Source organism: Chelonia mydas, chromosome 16, assembly GCF_015237465.2.
Source record: "Chelonia mydas isolate rCheMyd1 chromosome 16, rCheMyd1.pri.v2, whole genome shotgun sequence".
Lineage (NCBI taxonomy): Eukaryota > Metazoa > Chordata > Testudines > Cheloniidae > Chelonia > Chelonia mydas.
The window spans coordinates 17,872,610-17,898,263 of record NC_057857.1 but is presented as its reverse complement, the minus strand read 5'-3'; the positions used below and the strand labels follow the sequence as shown (position 1 = coordinate 17,898,263).

Below are 25,654 nucleotides of genomic sequence, written 5' to 3'. Positions count from 1 at the left end.
TACAAAGTTCACTCATGTCTGCCAGTTTCACTGTCCCTTAAATCAGCTATCTGTGGATTACCCTACACTGGAGTATATACAGTCGCTTACGGGTGTTAGGTATATGTTGAATCCAGTGTCATTTAATCCACCAGATGGAGAGCAGTTTGTCACAGCTGCAAGAAAATGCATTTTTATTACTACAAACGTGTAAAAGGGTCACTTACAGTATGTGCCCTCTTCCCTTTATCAGACCTCTTTTTAAAAGCAGCTGCTGAGATCTCCTTTCTTTTAAGAAGGAGACATTCATTTTCATTTAAGACAGACAAATTCTGCGCAAGAAAACTGTCCACAACGGCAGCATTATAGGAATCACAATCTGCCCAAGACTGGCAGATTCCCTTCCTTCTCCAAAACACACACATTCGCGTCTCATCTCTTGCTGTCCATGTCAGTCCAAACCAGTCATGATAAACATGTAGCCGCTCCGTGGATTCTTCTAAGTCTCTACCCAGATGCAGCGCAAATAAAATAACTCTATTACAAAACCGAGTACATGGGCCAATGTGGCCCTGAACCAAGCGTAAGAGTTAACTCAATGCTGTGGCTGCTTTGCATTGTCGGAATGGTGCAAAACATCAAGAGCATAATTTATACATAGATATTACCACTGATTAAACGTATACAAGACGACCATCTGCTGCTCCTTCAAGCCTTTGCGTACATGTAACATGTCGTTTCAATTCCATCTCTCCTTTGATCTCGGGTTTTTTATTTTGTTTTAAAAATACTATTCCATTGCTTTTTCAACCAACATACAAAAAACAAATCAAAACATTCAGCAGAAGGGAAAACATTCCTGGGACATTAACTCGTCAGGCATAGCAGCCCCAAAACATTTTGCATTAGGCCTTCTATTGGCAAAAACCTCCTTCCCCCTATGTTCCAGGGGGCGTGGCTCCATGAGCCCATATGTTGGCTAACAGCAGTGTATCCATTCCAGTCACCGTACCTCACCCACACGGGAGCTGTAGCTCACGAAAGCTTATGCTCAAATAAATTTGTTAATCTCTAAGGTGCCACAAGTCCTCCTTTTCTTTATATGCTATAAGTCATTTTTGAGAGCAACAATGCCGGGCTGCTATCTTAAAGATGCAAGATGTCTTCAAACCAGTAAACCGCATTCTTTTGGCACCAAGGATGATTGTGGTTTGCCTGGAAGGGGTTCTTTTACCTCCTGAGTTCCAGGCCTCTTCTTCCTTATTATGTTTTGCTTCATAGCAGAATGTTCCACGAGTGCCTTATTTAATCATGTGTCGACTGACACGAACCAGACATGTGTTACCTGGCTGCATTAATCCCTGTGCTATCACTGGCTGCTCACTAAAATGGAAAGAATGACTCAGACCAGATCTGTCGCCCTAACAAAAATGGGATGTTTGTGCCTAACCCTGAGAACCCATCCCCCCAGCCTTGAAAGATGGGATTCTCCAGCAAGCCTGACGGAGTCAGGCACTCAAATCCCATGGAAAGTCAATAGGAGTGAGGCATCTCCACTCCTCTGCTGGACATCTGAGCCTAAATCTATGTCCTGTACAAAGGAAAGGTTTCCAAGTGTGGTACACGGAATCCTTTCCCACAAACAGTGGGGATGGGTGGTGGGCTTTCAGTAGAACCAGCACAAGAAACAGAACATGCTCCTCCTCCTCAATACACACATCCCATTACCACCCACCACTCAGCCATGACTAAGAGTGATCCACGCAGCCACTGGGATGCGGAAGTCGATCAGCACCAGCCCATGCCTAACAATAGATGAACTGGATGCCGTATCATTCAGCGCTTCATGCCCTAACCTGTTAGACTTTGCACAGTTAAACCACTGCCATGTTCCGCACAGAGGTGGCTGCAGAGATCCCTGTTCAGAGCCAGAAGAATATGAAACTGAAATCTTTTAGGACGTGAAGGCCCCTCTAGGATGGAATGAGGGGGCGCATATATATTGCGAGACAGACCCAGAACTTTGTGGTGCTGGCATCGGATTTATTTTTTTAGGGCAATGACATCAACAGTTCTGCACCTTTATAAAACCCCATCTTGGAGATCCTTCCCTGGAGTAACACAGACGTTCCATGACTGCACATTTATTGAATATTAGAAAAATTACTAATCCAGTTTCCTCGGCTGCAGTGAAAAGGGCAGGCAAATCAGGCCAAAATCCTACCCATTCTCTGTAGCTAGTCTGCAAGAAGAGGACCCAGGTGGGTCAGATTTCAGCCTCAGTGAAATCGAGGTTGATTTGCCTTGAACTCCATAAAATGTACCACCCTAGTAAACAGCCCTGCTCAGGCAGCCCGCTCAAAGCTATTTCTGGGACCTCGTGAATCGTGTTCATTTTAGCACAGCAGCTGTTCTGAATTTGGAATGATTGCCCCCAAGGTAGGGAGGGACTTGGCTGAGGTGGGCAAGGCAGAGGATACAAGGATCAAAGCTGCAAGAATGCCTTGGCCAGTGGGCAGGGCTGTGTCGGAGCTGAGAGAACATGGAGATCTAGTCCTTTGTTTACAGTGAGCAGGATCTCACTGTCTTTGCAACAGGTTAGCCGACAATTCCAGCCACTTCTACTTACAGCGGGGTGACATTTTTCAGATGAATCCTTTTTTTCCAGTAAAAAAAAAAAAAAAAAAGCGCAGATTCAGGGCAACCAAAATGTTTTGCGAATTCGTGAATTGGCCAAACTGTTTAAGTTGCGGGGGGGGGGGGGGGGGGGGGGAGGGAGGGGAGGGGGAAAAATCAAAAATTGTAGTTAGCCATTTTCAATATGAAACATTTTGATTTTTCATTTCTCTTTTTTGCTTGATTTCTATTCAAAAGAGTTTTAAAAACTGAAAACCAAAACCAAATGTTTCATTCGAACCAAATCACACACCCCCTTTCCCCCCCCGGCCAACGAACCAAAAATCAGCTCTGTGCACAGCTCTATTGCTGCTATGCAGTACGGTCCCTCCCAGCCTGTGCAGATGCCTTTAGAACGGTCCCGGCTCCTGAGTGATGCTTATTATTGGAGCAGGTCAGAAAACGGGGTTATTTTCTCCATGGAAAATTTTGACTTTTGATTTAAAAAAAACATTGAGTGAAAACAAAATGATTTTCAGTTGTTCAGTTTTCCAATAGAAAAAAAAATCTAAAATTTTCAAGGGAAGACAACATTTCCTGCAGAACATTTTTGTGTATTTAAAGCCGCTCTTTTCTGTTGGGGACAAAAAATGCTGATGGAAAATTTCCAACCCTATCTGTTCCAACCCGTCCAGGGACAGATCCTGCTAGGTGCTGGGGCTCTCGACTCTCATTGCGGCAAGTCGGAGTTGAGCACCTCAGAGGATCAGGCCCTAATTGTGGGAAACGGCCATGGTTGAAAGAAACTAAAAATCTGGTGTCTTGGGTCTCAAGCAGAATAAAATTTATCTCTAGTCCGATCTCCACCGTTTAACATTCTGGACGGTTATCAGATCTCTCCCAAGGGGACCGAGCTGGTATTTGGTTAGGAGTTTGTTTTATGAGCTCTCTTTCCCCAACTAAGTACAGTCAACAGCCCATGAAATGTATTACAACTGTCCCCCTCCTAACCCCTCTGACCATGACATGCACCATGACTAGGCTGTGAATGGTCTTGAGTGAGCCTGTGTTGCCGACTTTCGTCTGGGCGAGGGCAGCACTGGCTTGTGAGTGCTGTCTCTAGCCGGTACATCGATTGGGCTCTAGGAAAAGCAGCCTAGAGTGAGAAAGAAGCTTCTGAAGACAAGCGGGCCATTGCACTCTCTCTCTAAAGACAGGTTTCAGAGTAACAGCCGTGTTAGTCTGTATTCGCAAAAAGAAAAGGAGTACTTGTGGCACCTTAGAGACTAACCAATTTATTTGAGCATAAGCTTTCGTGAGCTACAGCATCCGATGAAGTGAGCTGTAGCTCACGAAAGCTCATGCTCAAATAAATTGGTTAGTCTCTAAGGTGCCACAAGTCCTCCTTTTCTCTCTAAAGAAAGATCTAAAAAGCAAGACTCAGGTAATGGAGTCCCATCAGCCACATCATGCTATGGCAAGAACTGTGCTATTAAGACTGCACATAAAGTGGAAGAACTGTCCTGTGGACCAAAAGGCTGCAGTTCCATCTCCTGCCACTAACTATCTGCAGCCAGACAGCTTTGTGCTGCAGTATCGTCAGACCTTGTCCACTAAGCATGAATTGGCTAGGTTGGTACTCAGGTGAGAGCCTCTCCAGCTAACACTTGAGTGACTGCAGCACACAAGGATGCTGGAGATTCACCAACTGGGATTCTCCCCTTTTAATCAGGGTTTAAAACAGTGACCCCACATCTTTCCAGGCATATGCTGGTGCCTTTCCCTTTCCAGGCTCCATGATGATGAAAATGTATGTTCTTCTGCTATGGCAGTTTAGTGAACCCATTTGGATAAAATAAGAACTGACCCAAACTTCCACCTAAACCTAGCCGCACGTATATTTGGAAATGTGAAAACATGGGAAATTCTTGATACAAAACCATCCTAAGTCAGGGAAGTGAAAGAGGGTCTCAGTTTTTCCCAGTGAAGAAGTGTCCACAAGGCAAAATTCATTATTACAACCAGCATTGCTTGACAACTTTGGTACCTTCTGCTCAGACTGTCCAGAATGGAGTGGTCTCTCTTTTCCACCATACAGGAGACCCCTCCAAGCCAAGGTTGAGGCACATGGGCAAAACTGTGTTCAAAAGCTTCCAATACGGTGACCCATGTCATCTCTGTTCTGTGCAGAAACAGACAATAGAGGACTTCGCTCTCTAGTAAATAATAAAAATGATTTTTATATCGATGGATAACTTTCATTTTCTGTTTTTCATTTTCACCCAGCACAGCATTTTCTGAGGCTTGTAGGGATTGGGCAAAGGTTTATTGAAATACTCCAAGAAAGGTTATTCTCTTAATATTTCCACCCCATCTATAATCTGTTAGTATCACAGAATCATAGCATACCAGGGTTGGAAGAGACCTCAGGAGGTCATCTAGTCCAACCCTCTGCTCAAAGCAGGACCAATCCCCAACTAAATCATCCCAGCCAGGGCTTTGTCAAGCCTGACCTTAAAAACCTCTAAGGAAGAAGATTCCACCACCTCCCTAGGTAACCCATTCCAGTGCTTCACCATCCTCCTAGTGAAAAAGTTTTTCCTAATATCCAACCTAAACCTCCCCCACTGCAACTTTGAGACCATTATTACTTGTTCTGTCATCTGCTACCACTGAGACGAGCCTAGATCCATCTTCTTGGGAAACCCCTTTCAGGTAGTTGAAAGCAGCTATCAAATCCCCCCTCATTCTTCTCTTCTGCAGACTAAATAAGCCCAGTTCCCTCAGCCTCTCCTCATAAGTCATGTGCTCCAGCCCCCTAACCATTTCTGTTGCCCTCAACTGGACTCTCTCCAATTTGTCCACATCCTTTCTGTAGTAGGGGGCCCAAAACTGGAGACAGTACTCCAAATGAGGCCTCACCAATGCCGAATAGAGGGGAATGATCACGTCCCTCGATCTGCTAGCAATGCTCCTCCTTATACAGCCCAAAATGTTGTTAGCCTTCTTGGCAACAAGGGCACACTGTTGACTCATATCCATCTTCTCATCCACTGTAACTCCTTTTCTGCAGAACTGCAGAAATCTCACGAGAAGGCTTGTTCCACCCCAGTTTTGGAGACTGAAGTGGTTTGGTTAGGTTTGATGGGCAGAGTTTCAGAGGACTCATGGATCGTCTGAGTTTCATTATGTGTGCCCACTGAGCTGTTTTTATACATATCCCTTGTGGGACAATAGCTACCAGAGTGCAGAATGGAAATCTTTGCCTTGGAAGACCACCCTTTTTCCTGACAGCCTTTTTTATTATTATTATTATGCAGCACTGGGATCATTGATATTGTCAAATATGACTCTTATTGTCTTTTGTTTTGCATCCTGCTGAGAATCAGGACTGGAATTCAAAAAAACAGAGCCAGATTTAAGCACCAGGGGCTGTTTGCTCCTCCTTCCAATCTCAGCTCTTGAGGTCAAGAGGGAAGGGTTCCAACTGTTGCAAGAAGACAGATTATTTTCATTTAAACTCTTGAGAGAGAGACAGAAAAACAAAGGACATGATAATATGCTTCTCCTGCTGCCTACCAACCCTTGGGAGGGAACATTTCAAGGAGTTTTCTGATATGAAATTGACCAGATTGCTATCATTTTGGCACACAAGAAGAAATGCCATTTCTGCGAACCCCCATGTCATTTCTGACTGAGAGCGACAGAGATCCTAAGTGACCTGACTGCCCTTTACAAAAACAAACAAAAACCTTTAGGAAGATAACATGGGCATCCTTAAGAACAGCATCTGTGGTTCCACTTCCATAGGATATGGGTATAATGGGTATTGTTCCTTATGCTCCAGGCAACAAGCTGATCAACAAAAGCAGACACTGCGCTGACCACAGTCATAGAATGGGTGTCACATGAGGTGGACCGGTGGTCTAATCCTACATGGCAACTGCTGTGATGTTTCTGTTCCAGCTAGGTTCTCTTATGCTGAACTCCACGCGGCAGCATCCCAGTACCCTTCCTCCACATGTGCCATCCCACTGTATAGTACAGTATGGGCAGGCTCTATGCAATTCCTCCTCAACTTCATTGCTGATGCGCTTCTCTTTCCACCAACAGAAAGCAGTAGGGAGGGGAATCCCCTTGTTGCTAAGCACATCTTGAAGGATGTGTGTCTGAAACCCCATACATCCCATGAGCTGTGGTGAAAGCCACAATAGAGCTCACAATACAGTGTAAGGAGCGTATCTGCAAAATGGGCCCTGTTTCCTCTAATGTGTGAGCCAAATCAATCTTATATCCTTAGGACTTGGTTCACCGCTGTATTACAGGAGGTCAGTCTAGGTAGCTGGTGGTCCCTTCTGGCCTTCAACTCTGTGACTCTACTCCACTCGTGGCTGGTAACTTCATTGTCTTCACTGAAGACGGAGGCCAGGTTCAGAGTCTTCTGGAGTCGGATGGATCTGGTGTTCCAATTTAGGACCACCTCTGATCAAAACTGTGCTGGACATGAAATGGGCTATTGGGAACAATCCAGCACTAGACAGACAAGACAGATGGGTCTTTTTGAGAACTAGTTGCTAATTTTCCATCAAAACTCTTTTTCGATGGGGGAAAAGATAAATCAGGTTTTTAATTGACATTTATATCAAAGGTGTCTGCTTTCCATGGGAAAATTTGGATTTTTGTTGTTGAAAAAATGAAATATTTCTGGTTTTGGCTACAACTGTTCAGTATTCAGATTTCCACCAAGAACAATAAATCAAAATCTTCCATGGAAAAACTGAGATGATTTTTTTTCTCCCTGCAGAAAACACTGACAAACACGAAAAAAAAAAAAATTTCCTGACCACCTCTAGCCTTTCTCCTTTCCTGCTCCTATGATTTTATGGGAGTCTCCTTTTCAGAGTCCATCACTAATGGATCTGAACATGCGGACTTGAGGTAAGTTAGATAAGCCAGTGGTCCTGAGTCTCTCCTCCACTTTGCCCTGCTGGATCAACTGTACTGAGACACAAAGCAGGAACTGCCATATAGCCCCTGTACCTCCCTCCTTGATAGTGAAAGCAATTAATCAGGTGCCAGAGATCCCCAGAGATCCCTCAGCCACATGAAAAGGGAACTTTTCTGTTACAAGAGGTGCCTGTGATTTAAAGCCAGACTAGTCCCTTAAGAAGAAAAAGTGAAAAACATCCGGACTGGGATTCTGTGAGCTGGCATCATGGGTCCCTGTGACTGCTTTATTAAAGTCACCTCAGCAACATCAATTAAAGAAAAACCCTGGCCAGGTCCCCATCCCATCCCCCTGGACACTTGGCACTCGCCCATCCACAACTCGCTAATCCCCTTTAATCAGACGCTACGCAGCTAGGGACATTTCTCTTTTCAGGGCTCTGACCATGTGGTTAAACCATTTGCCCAGGGCATGCAAAACGAAGCTTTCGGGCAGGAAATGTAAAAGTTTAATTTACAACTGGGCATTTAATACAGAGCCAGGGTAGGGGATGGGAGTGAGCTGTGGGTGGCGGACACAAGAATCAGTGCTGCTGCTTCCCGGAATTTTGCTGGCTCACCGGTGTTGCCAAAGGTCTTCATCCCTCAGTTAAGACCAAGCATGTCACAGCGCTCAGGCCTTTCCTACAGCATTCAAGGGAGGCCCTTACAGTGGCTGAGCTTGCTAGGACCCTTCTGAGGGCAGGAGCCCCTGCGGATTAATCTTTTGTGGCCCTGCCAATATTTAATTGGCTATGACGTCTGCCCAGCATGGGATCCTCCTGATCTGACCTGCTCTGCCCACCTGTCTTCCTGGTATCTCAGGAAGAAGATGCATCTCTTAGGAACACCTCTGATCAACACTGTGTGGGGAAGAGGACATGAGATGGGCTATCGGGAACAACCCTGCACTGGGCAGAGAAGACAGATGGGCCTTTACGAGGGCTGGTAGAAAATTTCCAATCAAAACTGTTTTTCAATGGAAAAAAAAAATCAAGGGACGATGGGGGAGTGAGACTTTTATCCCCACAATCCTGAAAGGCCAGGGCAATGTAACCATCTACAAACAACCCTGTTGGGAAGTCTGAGAGAGAGAAACAAGGTGGGTGAGATAACAGCTTTGATTGGACCAATCTTCTGCTGGTGGAGAAGACAGAGACAAACTTTCATGCTACCGAGCTCTTTCTTTGGAGGTGGAGGTGTTTGGTGGAGGGAACAAGGGGCAAGAGAGGGCTTACTAATGCTTTGCTGTCATGTTTTAAAGTTTTGCACACCTTTGAAACGGTCGCCTCTATTTACCGCTTGTGCGCTTCCCTCAATCTAGCACTATCCTAGTTTAAAGCTCGGGAGATCAAGGCAGCTACATCAGCAGACTTCCATCTCGGACCTTTGCTAACCTCGCGTCAATTGGTGCAGCTCCCCTGAAGTCAGCTGAACAACGTTGATTGCTACCAGCTGAGGATCCCACCTCATAAATCACTTTTTCTGTTCCTCCTGCAGAGCCCTCCACTTGTATTCACAGTGACTCATCACCCAGGGCTTTTCTAGTCACCTTTTAACAGTGCGGGTTACAAAAAGAGGTACACATATGATGGATGCGTTATGCAGCCGGAGGGTTGTAATTCTAAAACGAAGCATGTGGCGGACATGTTAGTATTCCATCACTGGACATCTTGGGGATGGGTCCACAAGGACCCACATCTGCATGCTCAAACTCACTGCTTCCCATCCAGAGTCTGAAGGGTGCAACTGCATGGGTCTGTCTTGCATCCCCTACTGCCAGAATCCCTGCATAAGGTGCACATTGCAATGCATCCTAGGGGTTACAGGGAAGCTGATACCAAAACTCTGGCTGCCTGGAATTCTTCCTGTAGCATCGTCTTTAAAAACAAAACACAACAGTAAACTGCTCTGCAAGGCTCCACTACGCGGCTCGGCCACAGGACTGATATGTTTCCTGTGTGGACACGCTCAAATAATAGCAGCTCCAGCTGACACGTAAATGAAACTCTAAATCAATCGCTGGCAACCGAACTGTAGAACAATCCCTTCAGTCAAACACTCCAGCAGCCCCCTTGCTGACCTCGCATCTCTCTCGGTGTCTCGTTTTCTCCCCAGAAACTCAAATCCAGCTTTTCTTCTCCAGCACAGCAGGAACCGCCCGTGCTACTCCCTGGGAGCACTAACCACACCTTGCAGGAAAGGCGAGGACAGAGAACGCTGCGGAGAGAACGTTTCACTTCCAGGCTGAGCCAGGAAAGGAACTTTATGGCTTTGGCGATCCTGAGAACGTTAGCATCTCCCTCTCTGTCCCTCTGGCTGCAAATGTAGCTCCCAACCCAGGCATGCAGGTCAGGGTCATCCTGAGCTAAGGCGGAGATCTAGATACAGTCATGTGGCCAGACTGTCAAGAAGGTTCGGCACCCTGCTGCTCCCACTGAGAACAATGGAGAATCCCTCCCCTCCCCCGACATTCAGAACAACAGTTGGTCTGAGCACTTTTCAGAGTAACAGCCGTGTTAGTCTGTATTCGCAAAAAGAGAAGGAGTACTTGTGGCCACAAGTACTCCTTTTCTTTCTGAGCACTTTGACATGATTCGATTTTCAAGTTAGGTGTTTTAGGGAGAAATCCCGATTCTACTGAAGTCGGGGGCAAAACTCCCATCAACTTCAGTGGGGCCAGGAGTTCACCCTTAGATTGTAAACTTTTGCGGGGCAGGGACTGTTCCACGGTTGTACCACACATGCCACAGTGAGGCTTCTAGGTCCTATTGCAACATGATACATGGGAGCTGAGCCCTTTCAGACAAATCAGGGCTATCGCCAGGTGCATGGATACATTCCTATGGCCATCCACATTACCAAAGAGTAGATGGAAACGAAGCAAAATGCCTTGGCGATGTTTTCCCAGCCTTCTTACACTTGTAAAAATAGTTGGATGTTACTAACTAAAAACTGCCTAAAAGACATACTGGGATCATCTTTCCTTGCCTTCTTTTCCTGGCTTATAGCTGCCCAGTGTTAGAATATCCCCACTGGGCTTTGCATGCTAGGATGCTTCAGTATCAAGTACCCCAATTTCCATTTGCAACACATGCACATACTCTAGCTTGCTGAGTTTTTTTTTTCCCCAGCAAGCTGAGGTATCTACCATGCTGTTCAGGAAATCCCTGACCTGTTTTCAATTACTTGGTCATATTTAGTGGTTCAATTTGCCCTAAGAATAGCGCCTTTTCTTTAACAGCACGATGCACCATGCTCTCATATATTGTTTACACCAAACGCACAGAGAAAAGCTGTAAAGTGACACGGACAAATCAAAGAAGTTACCCTTGGGGACACAATGCGTACCGTAGAGACAGGTTCTGTTAACAGAAGAGCACACTATGTTTTTCTTCCTACAACAAAGGAACAACCTTCAACCTCTTCAAATATAACCAGCTACTTAACCCAGCGGGGTTGGGGATGAGAAAAAAAATGTTATGTTTCACTTTTTAAAGAAAGATATAATCTATGAATTGGTGACATAAAATAGAAGGCCTGGGATCGTCTAGTCTGGCCTGCTGGGTAGCTGTCATAATTTTCACTCCCGCAGCCAGGATTCTCCTGGGATTTGAATTTCTAGCACTGCCCACATGAGTCATACCAATAGGCCATAAATAGGCCAATTCAGTGCTCAGTATTATTATTTGTATTCTCTCAGTGCCTGCCCCAGAAATCAGGGCCTTGTTGTTCTAGGCACTGTACAGCCAAAAAGGGCAGATCCTCAGCAGGCTGTAAATTTGCCATCGTTCCACCAAGGTCAATAAAGATTTTGACAATTTACACCAGATGAGGATCTGTCCCAGAGTAAGATGGTCCCTGCCCCCAAAGAGTTTCTGGCCCAAACAGATAAGACAAAGAGCAAGAGAGAAGAAGTAGTATACCCATTTTAAAGATGGGGAACTGAGGCACACAGAAATTAAGTGACTTAGTCTACGTCATACGGGAAGTCTGCCCACAGCTGAGAAATGAACTCTCCTGAGTCTCATTTCAGTGCCTTAACTCTCAGACCATCCTTTCTCCATGCAGTTTACTGTCTAAACTACTAGGAAAACTCCAGTCCCGTAAATATATAAAAGCCATGATAGATTTGTGTTTCATAAAACTACATCTTTAGAAAACCTGACCTAAGAGGAAAGGTTAAAAAAACTGGGTAGGTTTAGTCTTGAGAAAAGATGACTAAGGGGAGGACCTGGTAACAATCTTTAAATATGTTAAGGGCTGTTCTAAAGAGGACGGTGACCAATTGTTCTCTGTGTCCACAGAAGGTAGGACAAGAAGTGATGGTCTTCATCTGCAAAACCCAGTAACAGGCTTCCAAGGGAGGTTCTGGACACTCCATCATTGGAGGTTTTTAAGAACAGATTGGACAAACATCTGTCACAGATAGTTTAGGTTTACTTGGTTCCACCTCAGTGCAGGGGGCTCAGCTTGGTGACTTCTCCAGGTCCCTTGCAGCCCTATATTTCTCTAATTCTGTGATCTTTGAGAAGCCTGAAGACTCCCAAGCAATGCTAGGAGCTTCTTGCTTCTAAAAAAAGTAGCAACTCAGAAAAACTAAACTAAAAAATGCCCACTGTGCACTTCCTCTATTTTTTTATTGCTTTGCTCTGATGAGGTTCCAGACATGTCCACAGGGAAACCACAACATCATCTTAACTGCACGTTCAGTGCTCAGCTCTGTGTCAAGGACCTGAAACCGATGAACAACAACGACGTGGCTGATTACAGCATGCTGCCAACCTCAATTTTTCCCATATATCGTCTTTGTATTTTAAGGAGTTTTTCCATCCATCCCTTTCTTTTTTTCCCTTGTCCGTGCCTGCCGCTTTCGCTTGCTCTTCCCACATTTGTCTCTTTTTCTTTTTCCATACAAAGGTCTCCATTGACAGTTTAAAAAAAAAAAAAAAAAACTGCCAGCTTGCAGACTCAGCACATAGCTGAGTAAATTTGACTCCAGTAAGAATCAAAGCTTTTATGTAGAGTGAGGCAATTGGAGAATGCAGTCTCCAAGGAGCTCTCTGCAGCAAGCTGAGGTTGCAAGGTGAGGGAGAGGGTTAACATTTTGCATGGAAAAATGCAACTACCAAATAACTGAAGCTGAACCTGAGCAGGACCCAGGTGATGCTGGTGAGCAGAGGAAAGGACTTTGAAGCGTTTGCAGCTATGATGCAGCAGTCTCCTTTGGTTGAAGGCATATACTCAATATAGTCCATAGTTTAGGAGGGCTCCTACATTCCTCGCTGATGCGGAGCTCTCACGTAGCAGCACACACCTCCGGTTGCCTAGGACACTCCATCCCCTCCTGGTGGACTATTATTCACACTTCTGTCATCTCGTCTGGACAACAGCAATGCGATAGCCGTAAGCATGAACTCTTCAGCTCTTAGGAAACTCCAGCAAGCACACAACCCTGCAGTGCGTCTCCTCAGCAGCATGGCCGACGGCACACACATCACACCCATCCTCCGCTCTCTGTGTGGTTCCATGCAGAATACCCAGGCAAGTCTGAGGGCTCATCCTTATCTTCAAGGTGCTCGGTGACCTGGGCCCACCATCTCTAAAAGGGCCTAAAGCTCAGAGATGAGGACTATGGTCGACAACCATAGGAGAGAGGAGGAGAGGCCGAGGGAACTGGGATTGTTTAGTCTACGGAAGAGAAGAATGAGGGGGGATTTGATAGCTGCTTTTAACTTCCTGAAAGGTGGATCCAAAGAGGATGGATCTAGACTATTCTCAGTGATAGCAGATGACAGGACAAGGAGTAATGGTCTCAAGTTGCAGTGGGGGAGGTTTAGGTTGGATATTAGGAAAAACTTTTTCACTAGGAGGGTGGTGAAACACTGGAATGCGTTACCTAAGGAGGTGGTGGAATCCCCTTCCTTAGAAGTTTTTAAGGTCAGGCTTGACAAAGCCCTGGCTGGGATGATTTAGTTGGGATTGGTCCTGCTCTGGGCAGGGGGTTGGACTAGATGGCCTCCAGAGGTCCCTTCCAACTCTGTTATTCTATGATTCTATGAACTCTGCTCCTCTGGCACAATGGAGCTTCTGACCATCAGGATAAAGCTCATCTGTGCAGGAGATGGAGCTTTCTCAAGCAGTCCCAGACTATGGAACAAATTCCCACAGGACCCAAGGACCATCAAAATCACACCTGCTCCCAGTGCCAGCTACGCTTCTCTGATCGGCCCTCTCTCATGTAAAGCACAGAGCAGCATGGATATCTAAAAACAACAAATCCACCCAAAACAAAACCCTACCCAATCAAAACTCTCCACTGCATACACAATTCTCCCCCTGCGGAGAGGGTGAGAGAGAGAACAAGCCACTTGTGGCAGATGTTAGTCCCATGACTTAACGCCCAACTGGAAGGTGCTCAGATACCACAGTGATGAGAGCGGGAGAAGAACTGCAATAGAAATGCTTTCGTTTATTCATTGTAGTTCTGGGCATTTTTCTCTCTCTCCTAAAAGCACCATGCTGAATCCTAACCAAAACTTCCAAGTCACTACAGCAGCGAAGGGATCAATCCTGCAAGGTGTAAGCAACGCCTGGCAACACTGGGCACTCACAGCTCCCAGTCAAGTCAATGGGAACTGAGGACACTTGGTACCTCCAGAAGTTGCTCAGCATCTTGTAAGATTGGGTCCTTAAAGCACCCAGGGTCTGATCCAAATCCTACTACAGTTAACATGAGTTTCCCCATTAGACTCCAGTGGGCTCCGCATCAGGCCTCAATGCAATCCTATTTAAAGGCCCGGTCTTGCAAGCTGTTACTCATCTATCTGACCCTGCTGCCAGTGGCTATATTGCCATTGATGTCAGTGTCTGCTGGATCACACTCTTAGTCCTTGTTTACCCCCAAAGAAATCCAGAGTGTAATGCCACACCTCTGGGTGGGTCATCCGCAGGGGGCACTGAACTTGAGACTTCTGGATCTGAATACAAGAGACTTTACTGCCTGAGCTACAAAACCCAGCTCTCCTCCCCAAGGTTGTAGCAGGCTCCTCAATCCCAGAGGGTAACAGACAGCCACTCCAAGCTGGTGTGGGTTTCATGAGTAGACAATTGCAGGGTTGGGCTGTCAGTTGGCACTAGGTCTGTTCCTCATGTTCATGCTAGGACCCCCGTGAGGCACAGAGAATGAGGGGCCCGCATATGTTACAGCAGGAATACGCAGCCCTCGGAATACTCCTCTCGCCTGAAGCCCACTGAGAAACTACGGAAACTCTTGGTGTGTGATGAGCCTCTTTCTCCAGCTCTGCCCCAGTGCGCTAAATTGCCAGCGATAGCCTCCTTCTACCAGGCGTGATGTAGGGAGGCTATCAGGAGCATGCTGGGAGGAAGAGCTGATAAAAATAAAACAGTCCAGATCTTCCAAAGGCCTTTTCTAGGTCAGAAGACAATTCAGAGCGCACATGTCCATTTAGCATACACCCCCATGCCTGGATACAGAGCCCTACGGCCACAGATCTTCAGCAGGACTTTTTAACAGCTAAAAGCATCTCCATCTGTGCCACATGACCTTCTGCTGGACTTCGGGTGGAATTCACCCCTATGCAGGGAGACAGCAGGGGGCCTATGTATCAATACAGTCTCCCCAAATGAGGATTTCAGTGGCACATGGGCCTTGTGAAGGCTCTCTGCACAGGACTGAATGTCACCCGTACTGACTCCAAGTGTTTAGCAAAGGTCCCAACCAAGACTTGAAGATCGTCCAACAAGCTCATGAATTAAGACCTTTTAAAGGGCCAATCTGTGCCGAAGGCTTTCCAAACCACACCCACACACACACCCGCACCACCAGGACAAAAGACTGTTCAGTGCCTTCCAATTTGCTATTCTTGCCAGTTTTCCAGCTACCGCCTAGATGGGTTACGTTGGAGAGAAATTCCGATCTAAAAAAATAAAAAATAAAAAGCAGCAGTAATTCAGGCAGCTCAAAGGGCAACAGCGGCTCTGACCCTGGGACTTAGCGAAATAGTAAGGAATTTGCAAGTGCTGTCATTTACGTTCAGTGAGCACAGCTTTGAATGAAACAAAGGAAAAAAGAGATCCCTCTTTATTATATGGGAGCTTCCCTAGGGACTCCCTCAACAGCAGGTCAACTGATCACAATGAGCCAATGAGGAAATCCTCCTTCAGAGGACTCCAGACACAGCTGAATTCTTTCTGCATGACTCATAGGATGAGTCACTGCCCTTGACTAGGAATGATCATTTCCCTTTTATAAAAGAGCCATGGGGTGTACATGTGGGATAGGATGCCATAGGGGGAATCCCCTCTAGAGTTCTGTCCTGGAGTTTGGAACAGCCACAGGATAGACTCCTCCTCACCCCAAGAGACTCCACCCCAGGTTTTACGCCAAGTGCAGGCCAAGATGGGGCTTTGAGAGTTTCATCCGTGCCCTGTGCTTACCCATGCAGTGCAGCCATGATTGGTAACGCTCAGATTGCATAGCTCAGCACTGAGTCCCAGTGGTTTGAATAAAGGAGCTCCTGGTAATGCAAGATAGAACGGGGAAAAGCGGCATCCCAAAAGCTAGAAGAAACCGGTATGTTTGTAAAAGTATACGCTGGGACAAACTTGCGACTGTGTCTGAGTGCATGCATATCAGACACACGCCAGGGTTTCCCTCCTTTTTAGGGCTTGTTGAAACTTCAAAAGGCAATTCGGATTAAGGTAGTGTGTGAATTAAAATCACAATAGCTATTCTGGGATAACGCCATCTGTGGACACTCATATTCTGGAAGAAGAGTGCCTTTTCTGGTTTAGCTTCATCCACTTGGAGTACCGAGTCTGGAATAATGCCATAGGTAGACAAGCCCTTATTCTCCCTTTGACATTCACAACAACCGGGACAACAAAGAACTGCGCCACGAGGCTATGGTATTCACTCAACAGTTAGGATACCAAATCTAACCTTTAACGCTGCGTGCTTGCAACCCACATACACCACAAACAGAACTAGAGAGCTGATCACTCTGGATATTTTGCGAAGGAAAATACATCGTGGAATCTTTCCTCCTTTAAGAGCCTCCTGCAAACAGATTTATTCAGAAGTGCTGACAATCCCTACCCCAACTTTCCTCCTACCCCTTGCCTCACCTCCCCCATTCTCCAGGTGCGCGCACACATACACACACACAGAGAGCTAAATCATGGAATTAAAGAGATGCTGCCTAACTTCAGCATTCATTCACCCCACTTGCATCATTCCTCTTCGGTGGGTTTTTTCACCCCCATATACTTAGTTGCACAATGTTTAGCTAGACTGTAAGCGCTGGAGTGGAAATCTCCTTCTCCATTCTGATTTCACTTGCACTGAAACAAACTGGCAGTAACTCCCTGGACGTCAATGGGTCTACGGCAATGGAAAACCATTGCAAGCGAGACCTGAATCAGGTCCCTGGTCTTCATGTCCATCTACCTCACACATTGTTGGCTCACTACAAATAATAATTAATATCTGGAGGAATTAAACATGCCCCATACCATCCCAAATTAACATTAAGCTTAAATGCCTTAATTTCATTTTTAGTTAAGAGATCTAATTTATTCCTCCAAGGCGATTCTCAAAACTCTCCCCATGCCCTCCCTTACCTTTGTCCCCGTTTTCCTGTTTTAGGTTGTAGAAACTGTTCAGGGCAAGGAATGCATCTTGGGGATTTATGGGGCTGTACTAATGATTACTCCTAACAAGCATCCTGTGGGCAAATGAGGCTGTTCAAGTACAAAGCCATCATGTCTGCAAGTTGCATCAAACAGAACAAGGATCTCATGTCCCTGGAAGGATGTTTCTCTTGTCTGCAAGGCCCTTAGGTGTGGACACCTGTGGTTTTTTTTCCTTCCTCTGCCTTGGGGCTCAACACCCAGAGCAGAGCTTGTTTCAGCAGCTGTGTGGTTGGAAAGCTGCCCATCAAAGGACCTCATTGCCCTCGCACTTAAGATCAGTGTCAATCACTGAACTCAGTGGAGTCACACTATGGTGCATAATGAGAGGAGAGAACGAAGATGTCGGAGGTCACTGGCCTCTGCCACTTGACGGGTCTCACCCTGGCAGTGGACCCCAACCTAGACCACAAAATATTGTCATTGTACCTGGCTTTCCAGATTTTTGAGATTTTTTTTCACCCCAAAAGATGGTTCCCAGATCTTTCAACTAGCAGCAGTTACAAGAACGATAATAGAATCTGCATCACTCTCCTTCCATTTGTGGATCACAAAGCACTTCACAAACATCGATTAAGTGTAAGTTTTTAACAGCGAGGGTAATTATCAACTGGCACCATTTTACCAAGGGGCATGGTGGATTCTCTGTCACTGGCAATTTTTAAATCAAGGTTCAATGTGTTTCCAAAAAGATCTGCTCTAGGAACTATTTGGGGGAAGGTCTCTGGCCTGTGTTATACCAGAGGTCAGACTGGATGATCACAATGGTCCCTTCTGGCCTGGGGATCTCTGGATTACTCAGCTCCCACATTCCCTCCAACATGACTTGCAAGGAAGTTAAAAAACAAACAGCATCATCCCAGACATTTTGCAAATGGATAAAATGGAGCACTCGGGAACTATGACTGGGATTTTGAAATTCAATGGGAGACAGGTGTTTAAACCTCTTAGGACACTTTGGAAATCCCAGTTGGGATGACGTGGCCACATAGCAAATCAATGGCAGACTCGGAAATGGAATCCTGACTCCCAGTCCGATCCCCTGTATGCCCACTCTACCATTCCATCTCTACAGGACACTGTTCTGCCCACTCTCCAATGATCAGCAACATAGGGCACTTGTTGGCACTGTTCTTAAATTATTCCTGCATTTGATACTTGTCTACAGTATACAAGCAAACACGTACAATGAATTAAATAACTATAGGGTCCCAGAGCAGTCAATAATGTAGTAGGGAAGAACAATTCCCTCCCTTTCAGGAATCACTGGGTGAAATTCTAAGCCCTGTGTGATGCAGGAGGTCAGAGTAGTTATCCCTGCTGGTCTTAAAAATCTATGGCTGAGATTTTCATACCCACCTAGGAGATTTAGACACACAGTCCCCCCTTGAAATGAATAGGTACGGTGCACTCATATTTCCTAAGGGCTTTGGAAAAATCTCTGCCTAACAATCTATGCACAGACAAGTTCATGCTGTCTAAAGACAAATCTGTTAGAAGTGCCAGCAGGTGTCCCATCCAACAAGAAGGAATGGGTATCATAAGGGAAAAGTGATCTTTTTTTTTTTAATTTATTCACTGTTATTACTTAGACTACCTGAAATCTTAAAACAAACTCGACACTCACAAATACTTACTGATATGTTATACTTTATGGACCAGAACACACTGAAATCAATGAGAATCTATCCACTCACTTTAATGGAAGCTGGATCAGGCTCTCTGAGAACGGATGTTCCTATCACTAACATTAAACTTCTGCTCCAGGAAGTATACTTAAACTTTGGACAAAGATGAAAGTGAGGTGACAGGGCGGGGAGAGGGAGAGAGACAGATGTAGGAAATAAATTGCCAAATCTCCTATTTTTAAAAACAGACCCAAGAGCCGTTTCCTGGAAAGTCTGCTCTTACAGATTTATTTCTCAAGTCCAGACAGAAACCTTGGATTATCTAAGCCATGTGTCTACAAATGGGTACTTTCACTAATGCAGAGGTATTGGAGTAAATATGCCACATGTGTATTTTGCTTATTCACATCTATAATTATGCCAGTGCCTCCCTCTGAAAAAAAAAATTCAAAGAGGCTGTGAGGATCATATGTACTGTTTCTTTAAATCTATAGCCGGAAGACATGCAGGGTGAGGAAGTTTTGAGGCAGGCACTCTACAAGGAAGAGGAGAAAGGGATAGCTTAGGGATAATGCTGATTTCCTAATCTTAATAAAACTCCTTATGGAGTTTTGGTGGAAAGTATTTAGTTCTGTGATTCCTTGCCATTGTCACATGACAAAGGGCTAACTCCACTTTCGTTTATTTACAGGACTTCAGACTTCACCAGACACACCAAAATTTCCTTTCTTAATATATAGTTCAAGATCCACATGAAAAAAGATGAATCCAGACACAGTAACCACAGAGTGTTACATGGAATGCCAGGTATAGTACAGATGTTTATATGCACCATACAGAGAGAGAAATACCATCCACAACACATCCTATTAAGTTTCAAGCAGTGGGTTATACCTGGTTAATAAGGCAAGTTTGATTCTGACCGGCCCCAAGATAGAAACTTTTTATGCCATCTTCAGGACTTTCCAACAAGCCACATGATTCCTCTACAAAAAGCACTTTTTTGTGGTGGCTGAAAGAACTCTCTTTATCCTCAAAGCTGTTAATCCTCATACCAATGCCACAAACTGGGAATCTAACCTCACCTCCATGGCTGCCTTTGTTAGTGCACACACCCACTCCTATCCTTTCATCTCTCACATCTGGATCCCTGGCACATAGCACAAGGGTATGAAAAGTCAGAAAATGGGAACCACATTATCAACTCATGCCAAGACTTTTAACTGACAGATGTCTGCAGCAAACAGACTATCACTACGCTGCGACCTGTCAGAGTATCCAGAAGGCACCATGCTAATCTAATGATTAGCTTCGATTGCTTGGTGTGTTAAAAAGAAAACCGCTAAGGGAGAGTTTTTGTCCCTTTAAACAAGAAGGTTTGGGCCTTTTTTCCATAGTAAAGATTCATATTCCCTTTGCAGTTCCTTTCTGTTGGTCCTAACAGAGCCGTTATTTCTGCATGCCCTAGGTGTAAGGGCGAAATAGTTTTGTTTATAGGATTAACCTTATTATTAAAGGGCTTTTCATCCAGTAGGAATCAGTGTTGCAGATCTAGGATAATTATACCCCAAATGACTCATCAGCCTTCAAACCATGAGGAGCAGAAATCAGCTCAAAGGCGTAAAGAGTCCAGTACTGGCGGCTAAAAGGCCCTGATTAACAGGCCTGCTTGCAACACAAAACCGACAATTCCTAAGTACATTTATTGGAGAAGGAGCAATGCACTGAAAACCAGCGATGAAAGGGCCTTTCTCCAATCCCATGTCGACGGTTTATCCATGGTTATTTAGGGCCAAGGCAAAAATAATGATGCTGGCACCTAATAACGCCAAATACGGAGTGTGCTCAATGTCCGTTGACTTTGTTGGGCGCTGAAGCCACTCGGTAGCTGGCAGAATTGGCCCCTTGGCTGTGGCATTGACACTGTATTTCAGGCCACATGCCATTCTACGTGACAATGGGAAAGAGACTACTATAGGGAAGGGAGAGTGTTTTGAGAAGAGTCTGCATCCTGCCTTCGGAAAATACATGGTTTCACTGAATGCTAGTCAACTGACAGATGCATCCCTGTCAACTTCTGAATGGGTCATTTATTACTGTAGCTTATTAAAAAAAACAAATTATCCATAAAGTTCTGTTCCAAGGTGGTATAATTCTCCCCCTTCTTGACCAACGTGTCACAAACAATGAGACCACAATGCACGTTTTCCATTGGACAACAGAACTGTCACCTGACATCCATTCCAGACTAACAGGGTCATATTTCTCCTGGAATAGCCACTCCTATCCTTTTCAACTGTAAAAATATTGAACTGTCCTAACTGGCCAGAGACTAAGAATATTATATTCTTAGCACATTCTAGACTACTATAAACAGCCAAGGGGAGAAGCAACAGATGGTAACAAAATACTTCATAATTTCCAGAATTTTTATTTCTTTTTAAAGGTCACGCTGTGCATTCTTATTACACTTTTCTCCACCACTAAAGGAAATGGCTGTTCCCAAAAATATTTGCCCAGAAACCTGATTCACATTTATGAGGATCTGTAAAAATAAAGAGAGACTCCAACTTTGTCTGTCAGTTAAATTTAATGTGACACCACTTGTAAAAGAACAGGGGTCACTGTGGCTTGGAAAGGAATCACTGAGACAGCCCAGCTCATGTCACTTATGGCATAGCCTCTAGAATAAATCATCATCTGCAAATAATTTTCTTTTCGTTAGGTTTCTTTTCCCACTTGAATAGTAGAGGTGTATTTGCTCCTGAGCAGGACAAAGGAGAAGTGAGTTTTCACTTCATTGCATTTTATTTCAGTTTTATTTTAATCCTTTTAAGAAACTGGGATTAAATAAAAGAGGAAAGAGAACTTAACTGCGGTTGGGGGGAAGTTAACCAGATAAAAGAACATTAGACGTTGCCTTTAAATGATCAAATCTGGCTCCTCCCACATTTGAGTAATCCAATATCATACCAGGAAGCTCACTGGGAATACTCAATACCTTTCACTTCAAAGAGAGATGCTAGTCAGAACAGCAAGATTTCTATACACTGACAGTTATAGATGCATGGAACCTCCTAGTCCATAATGAGTTTTAGATGGACATACCTCCACACTCCTGATCCAAATCTCCCTGAAGCCAATGGGTAGTCTCCCTAAAAGCACTGCAAAGAATATAGAGACTGACAGTATGTCTAAGCTGCTATGACACTACTGAAGTACATCCCTGGCTAATTGTACTGCAACAGGACTGCAAAAAAACTTTGTATTCTTTCCATTTAAATTTCTGAAATTGACAAAGATTTAGCAGTCTACAAATGGCAAAAGAAGGTAGTACAGTAGCCACTGAAGTACGATCTGAGGAGCTGACTGCTTTAAAAGAGGATGGTCCCAGAAAATATTCTTTCCTCTATCTAAATATGAAGATGGACATCAGATCCGGTCCTTATCCAGCCAGAGACAATTGCTCCAGGTCATAATCCAATAGATTTGCAATGCAATAGAACATCTGGGAGTGGCTCTGAGGTGATAATTATTTTTCCTCCACTGAGGTTCTATCTATAGATATTTATCTTTCAGTAAAGAAAATATTTTCTATCTCACCTAAGAACTTTTTCTTGCAATTTTTGACAAGTCGCTTCCCTCCTTTTTATAAATAGGTCCTCTTGGGTTAGAATGAAGAACCTTGAAATGACAATAATTGATAATTATTCGGTTATGGTCTGAATCTCCCCACGACTTGTCTTGGTAACACACAATCTGTTAAATAGTGGTTGGGCTTCCAAAAGAACTTATGCAAACTTCAGAATTAAGGCTGAAGCTCAGACAGACTGTATTAAATGCTTTTACTAGTCAGTAACATTGGAATCTCAGTTTGACATTAGCTACCACCCGTTCAGTTGGCCCCAACTCTCCTGCAAAACTCCATCATGGTTCCTATCTCACCTTTTAAAATCATCAAAGTGGCTTTGCCCCCAAACCTCCTCTTATTCTTCCTCCCACAGTACTGTAAAAGGAAATCAGAAATAAATATTGCTCTTTAGTATTTGCTGACCACAAACATCTGCAGGTGCCCTTTAGAGCCTCAGTAGACTTAAGCTATTGTAAGTTCAAAGAACTTTCAAGGTAGATTCATCAGTACTCCTCTATCCTGCCTATGCATTCCAGAGTTAATAATTGTGAAAGTCAATATTAAAATTAACAAAAAAAAAAACTTCTCAAAAAGTAAGTAACAAAATCAAGTACTCAGTCCTCGCTTTCTACAATGCAAAAAAGGTGACTCTTGGAGCTGTTGTTTTTGCCCCAACAGTTGCGTTTTGTAGTTTCTCCTTTACCAAACCCAGCAACAGTGATTTGGAGGGGGGAAATGCAAGATTGAATTAACAAAAGTACAGGCAGCATACAACAGAGGGCGTAAAAGTTTCTAAAAGCAAAGTTTGCAAAAGCTTTTTGCACCAAGATCTCTTGCTTTGATCCGGGAGAGAAGAGAACTGATTATTTCTTGACAAAAGTTTGCTCTCTTCCAGCAGAAACTATGCAAAGAAGAGACGTTTACAATTAATTCAAAATATCTGTATAGGGAAACAACAAAAGAGTCATTAAAAATACATTTTGATTCTTTTTTTTTTTTTTAAAGTGAGCCTGGCAACTGGCAGATCTGTTTTAAGGGCGGGGGGGGGAGATTGTGTTTTAAGTTTTCTCCCTTGTATGGGCCCCCTGACAAATGGCATTCACAGGACTTGGGCAGCTAGAACTTTTTTTTTTTTTTTTTTTTGGAATGCATTGGGTAAGAAAAGACAAATGTTTTGCACAGCACAATAGAAAGCAAGCTTTTCTTTCTTGTTACAAGTTTTCTGAAGCCTTCGGGCAGCTCACCCATATATTTGCTCCAGACATAGATGACATGCACATTAGTCAACAGCCATCATGTTTTAACAAGGCTAAGTTAAATAAGGGAGAGAGAAAGCTGTTTCTGTAGCCTGAAGGCAAACTATTTATTAAGGACACAAAGAACCATATAAACAAAAGTGCCTTACCTGCTCTGCTTTGAGAAATTGCATAGAGTAGAAATATTGCTATCGTTTTGGTCCTTATCCAACTTCTTCTTTTCCACCTTGTGTGTGTATCCATGGTCCACAATAAAAGGGGGATCAGCTTGCGGAGGGGGTTGAGCAAATGCTCACACGACCTTAGGTCTGGGGTAGAAAAATCAAAGGAAAAGCCTCAGACCCCCCACCCCCCAGAAAAAGCAACTTTTATAAAGCCATGAGCTGGAGGTTTGTGTTTGATTGCTATTAACTAGGCTGAGGGTCTGAACTTTCTCTGTGACTGTATTTTTGTTTTGGCTTGTCTTGCTTTCTTGGTATAGCAGGTCCTTCTTCGCTTCCCTTCCGTCTCTCCTCCTCCTCTTGGTCTGATTCTTCTCGGGCTCCCCTCTCAAGTGATGTCCCCCTTCCCCTGACTAATCGAGGAGTGGAAACTTTTTTTTCTTCCCTTCTTCTTTTAAAGCAGATGCGAGAGATTGTCAATCGAGATCCCATGCAGCAAATCAGAGTTTAGGAGGCGGCGGAGCTCTGCCCCCTTCTACTGGAGTCCAGGAGAAACGGGTGGGGGTGGGAAGAGGGAAAGAAGTTTTTAAAAGAGAGAGAGAGAAAAAATTGAATGTGTGGCATGGGGAGATTTTTCTTCCTCCCTTCCTCCGGCAGCCTTGATTTCTTTCCCAGCCTGTCTCCAACCAGATCCGAGGGCTGCACGGGAGGCAGGTCCCAGCGGCAAGTTTGAATGCAGCCAGAGACAGGAAATCGAGCTGTGGCAAACAAGTTGCTGCTGTCCTGGGCTCTTTTGCTAAGTTAGTCCTTCGAATTCAGCGAGTTCGCGGCCAGTGCGTGGGAGATGTTGCAGGGTGGGTTGGTTTGTTTTTCATCCCCGGCACCAGGAGTCCAAAGGACTTACAAGAAGCCTAAAGATTTTTTTAATTCTGGGTTCAGTGTTGCTTGATTCTTTGTGCTTCTTGGGACAAACGGTAAACAGTGTCAGAGCAAAAAGAAACAAAATTGGAAAGGCATAAGAAAAAGCAATATTTGTAGATCAGTTGTAAAAGATTGGTTTGCAACAGGTGAACAGGGGAGTGGGTGGAAGGTGAATGGGGATGTTAAATGGAGGAATTAGAGAGAGCAGGTGGTGGAGGTAATATCTTCTATTGGACCAATTTCTGTTGGTGGAAGAGACACGCTTTCGAGTTTACACGGAGCGCTGGGTAAGCTTGACTTTGCTGCCAACAGAAGTTGGCCCAGTAAAAGATGTGACCTGGCCCACCTTGTCTCTGTAATATCCTGGGCCCAACAGGGAATCAACAACCCTGCAAACAACAAATGGGGAAACGGTTTTTGCCAACCCATCGCAGTTATGAGCCGAACAGCTAACTGAGCATGTGAAACCTCAGCCACCAAGTTCAGTGTGGCCGGACCCTCGTTGGCAAATGGACTGAGGAAGAAAGAAAACTTTGAAAAACTGTGAAAGGCATTAAAGCTTTTACATGCCCGGAGGGCTGCACTTATTACAGGTTGCCACTGTATCCAATAAAAGGCTTCTCCACTCCCACTGCTGCTGGGACTCACTGCCCTACAGTACATCTAGGTTGTGTCTATGCCCACTGGGTGCAATCCTGGCTCCGCTGAAGTAAACGGCCAAACTCCCATTAACTTTAGTGCAGCCAGGATTTCACCCACAGA

General features: G+C 44.6%; 1 protein-coding gene across 2 annotated transcripts in view; it reads right to left on the bottom strand.

Annotated features, from left to right (window-relative positions):
* The window catches only part of COL5A1 (collagen type V alpha 1 chain), a 245,806-nt gene extending 221,157 nt beyond the window's left edge, over positions 1-24,649 (bottom strand). For both annotated transcript variants that reach the window (XM_037879482.2, XM_037879483.2), the window contains exon 1: positions 23,960-24,649. In XM_037879482.2, the coding sequence (XP_037735410.1) occupies positions 23,960-24,053 (94 nt within the window). In that variant the 5' untranslated portion in view covers positions 24,054-24,649. The remainder of the gene's footprint in view (positions 1-23,959) is intronic.
* Positions 24,650-25,654: the final 1,005 nt, after the last annotated feature.